The sequence below is a fragment of the Thrips palmi genome, unplaced genomic scaffold (assembly GCF_012932325.1).
Source record: "Thrips palmi isolate BJ-2018 unplaced genomic scaffold, TpBJ-2018v1 HiC_scaffold_4, whole genome shotgun sequence".
Taxonomy (NCBI): domain Eukaryota; kingdom Metazoa; phylum Arthropoda; class Insecta; order Thysanoptera; family Thripidae; genus Thrips; species Thrips palmi.
Genome location: NW_023144631.1, coordinates 12,894,037 through 12,897,407, shown reverse-complemented (window position 1 = coordinate 12,897,407; position 3,371 = coordinate 12,894,037). Strand labels below are relative to the sequence as shown.

At 50.5% G+C, this 3,371-nt stretch overlaps 1 protein-coding gene across 1 annotated transcript; it reads right to left on the bottom strand.

Annotated features, from left to right (window-relative positions):
• On the bottom strand, nt 1–1,604 carry LOC117649353. The gene is made up of 2 exons (XM_034392013.1): nt 1,357–1,604; nt 1–745 (listed from the first exon to the last, which is right to left on the bottom strand). The coding sequence occupies exons 1-2, from the start codon at nt 1,532–1,534 to the stop codon at nt 558–560; spliced, it is 366 nt and encodes a 121-aa protein (XP_034247904.1). The 5' UTR covers nt 1,535–1,604; the 3' UTR covers nt 1–557.
• Nucleotides 1,605–3,371: the final 1,767 nt, after the last annotated feature.

The window sequence follows — 3,371 nt, the reverse complement described above, 5'->3', positions numbered from 1 at the left end:
GCGGCGGTGACGTCGTCTGCTACGGGGTCTCGCGCCGCGCGGCTGACGCGCGGGCGTTCAAATCATGGGATCTAACTTCACTACAATATTCACTCTTACTCCAACCGGATCCATTCCATTTCCAGTTTCGCGCTTCTTCTTGTTCTTTAGTCGGTCACGACTAGTGTAGACACACCACAAAGAGAAATAATTTGCGAATTTTATTTTTTTAGGAGGGGCAAAAGGGCAGGGGTCCGGAACGTGAAACCTGTCCCGGGTTGTGGCAGGTTGCTGAGGTATATTTTGTCGAATCCAAGAAAGAAATGCCCATGGTTCCGACCCTAATGAAGAACATGCTAACCCAGGATTTGCCGGAAAAAGCACGGAACACCCGGAACTTGCTCTCTGTTCCGGCATGTTCCGGACCCCTGCAAAAGGACCACGGTTGACAATTTAACGGCCCATCAACTTACTGATATTCTAATAATAATAATACTCGAGAGATTCATTCTCCCTTTCGGGTTGCCTTCAACCCTCAGTCGATTGAGATCATAGTCCACATTCATTCCAATTTTGCACTACGGATGACGAGCTGGAGCGACGCTCGCGATCCTTGACGGACTCGACTGGTCGTGGAGACCAGCTGCTCGTGTAGAGACGCTTGCTGAATTCGGTGAGGGGCTTCTAGAGTTGGTATTTGATGGGAAGTGCAGTGCTCGGACATCGTCGTCGCGGTGCAGACTGTCCACCAATCGCTGTAGCAAGCCTGCAACACAAGAGCCTGTGAGATTGGTTGGACTTAAGCGAGACCCCGGTGGGCACATTTTGGTTTTGTTTCAAAGGGGTTTGAGCGAATTTTCCAGGTCATCGAACAGTTAGTTGTGGTACATTAGAAGTCAATTATATATACAAAAACTATACCTTCGCGGGGAAATGTACCTCCTTGAATAAAAAGGCACCCCCCCACGTGTATAGCTGGTGGCCCGGACGCACGACGTCTTCTGCCTCGTAACATATTCCACATCTCAACACATGTTAAAGGTTGGGATGAAAAATACAAAAGTTTAAAAAAAGTCCAAGAGTGGCGAAATGGCCGAAAAGACGTGTTCAGTTTTGGTCAACTTTTTAATTTCCCATAAAACTTACGACTACTTTGACCTTTAAAGTTTGCTTTGACAACAAATGATCGGAATGCAATCCAATCCATGGGCGGGGTCACACATTCGGTTCGAGTCCCTATTGCTGACTAACGGGCTCAGGACGCGTCTTGAATTTTGGCCACCTGGCGGTCTTCTATAGCGCACTGTGCATCAGCCGTAAATTTCAGAGGGGCCCTTTTATTCTAACAAAATGACGTCACCGGTTGCGCTGCCTTACCTCGCTGCTGGTTAAGCCCCTCGTTGTTGACGCTCTCGGTGACGGCTGGCGAAACCGAAGTGTCCCCGGAGACGGTGGTGCGAGCAGTGTCGCCGGAGACGGCCGTGAGCTTGTACACGACCACGGGCATGACGGTGATGCAGGCCAGCGCGGCCACGGTCATCAGCACGACTTTCATGTTGGCGCTGCGGTCTCTCCTTGCTCGTCCTGCTCGCTCAAGCTTCCCGGTGCGGCTGGGCGGCGCTGAGGTGCGCGGTCCTTAAGTAGGCGTGTCGGCAGACGGCGGCACGCGCGCCTCTCCACGGGCCGGCGCGGCCACCACGTGTACCGGCGGCGGGCCCGGCGGGCAGACGGCTGATAGCGACCGCGTGGGCAGCGTCTAGACGGATCATGACGACGAGACTGATATCGATGAATCCAAGAGTGCGAGAGGAGAGAGTAACGTGTTAGACCGTGGACCGGGTTTGTTTCAGACAGTATTTCTCCCTTGGAACAGATTTACACGCTTTACGCTTTGAACACACATTGGGCTACAAGAGAGTCACACATGATCGTCTCAGCTTACTTTAAATCTCGAATAGGGCAAAATCATTCTTTCCCTAGTGACTTTGGATAATGGGCTGGTCCTGTTCTCGGAGCGCACAAGCCCATATGAGGTAACAACATCCGCTCTGGCAAGGCTGCGCTCCCGGAGTGGACATGTGCGTGCGTGCGTTGCGCGTCAGGGGCGCCGGCGGGTAATAATTAAAGGGAGGAAGCCTCCCGGCTGGGACTCTCCTCCTCCGCCCTCTCGGTGCGCGGCGCTCACCTTACGAAACCTCAGGGGCATTCGAGAGCCGATTGACAGTGGTCGAAATTGACCATTGACAATTTTGCTCATTTATGGCTTGGATGATACGAAACCTCAGGGGCATTCGAGAGCCGATTGATAGTGGTCGAAATTGACCATTGACAATTTTGCTCATTTATGGCTTAGATGATACCCATAGCTATGGTAAACGAGTAGAAACATGAAACTTAAAACTGTGAAGAGTCTAATTATTAGGAAAGAATAAAACAAAGAGTGCGGGACACACGACTTGTAGACAGGGCAACAACGGCAGCGCATGCGTCAGTGTACTCTCATTGGACCCGCCGACGCTGACTCGAAGGTAAACCGTTGGCTTCGCAGGTCCGCTCATGGTTCCGCCGCTCGGGAGCAGGAGCAAGTTGCTGCAGCAAGGGTTGACTGGTTTCCTCGGGTGCCAACGGCTGACTGACTGCCCAGTGCTGTGTATTTGGGCCTCTAGTGCTGTGCTGAGCTGCTTGGTTAACGTAGGATAACTTCCCACACAGTTCCAGCCCTCTGGGTCAATTAGTGTGGGAATTGTGAGTAATCGAAGTTTCTGGCTTTCTTTCTTAAGTCATTTTTGACCAAATTCCACTTTTTAACTAGAATGTTCTGGAATTCTATTCTTTAGGGTCCTGCGGTATGAAAAAACCCGCGCTGCCTTCACCCCCACTACGCAGATTCCGACCCCCACCACGCGATGCTTTTTTTGTTTCTCCCCTTCTGTCGCTGACTCCCAGTCAAGGTTTCCTCCGCAGTACCCTGCTTGCATGCAGACCATTTTGTCCAAACTCTGATTGCTGATAAGTCGTTTTTAGAAAGTTTTGCTCTGTCTCTTACGGTTTGTGGAATATGAGGCTTAGATGGTTTGGGACCAAAAAATATGTCCCAAGACTATCTTACTAGGTAGGTTTACGCCAGACCACGTCTTGCCGTAACAGGCTTCGCGATGTCTCGCTGCCTGTTTCTCCAAATGGACCTAATCTTAGCCAGGAAAAATTTTCTGGCCAGAAAAAAAAAGTATTTCAGGGGACTATCTCAAAATGCTTGTTTCAACCCCGTTTCATGTTGCAATTTTGTAGAAATGTTTGAAAAAGATTACACAGTGTCTAAACATGCATCAATCTTTGCTGTGCCCAGGGGCTTTTCATCCAACAGCTCACAACAATCCAGAAGTTGCAGCGGC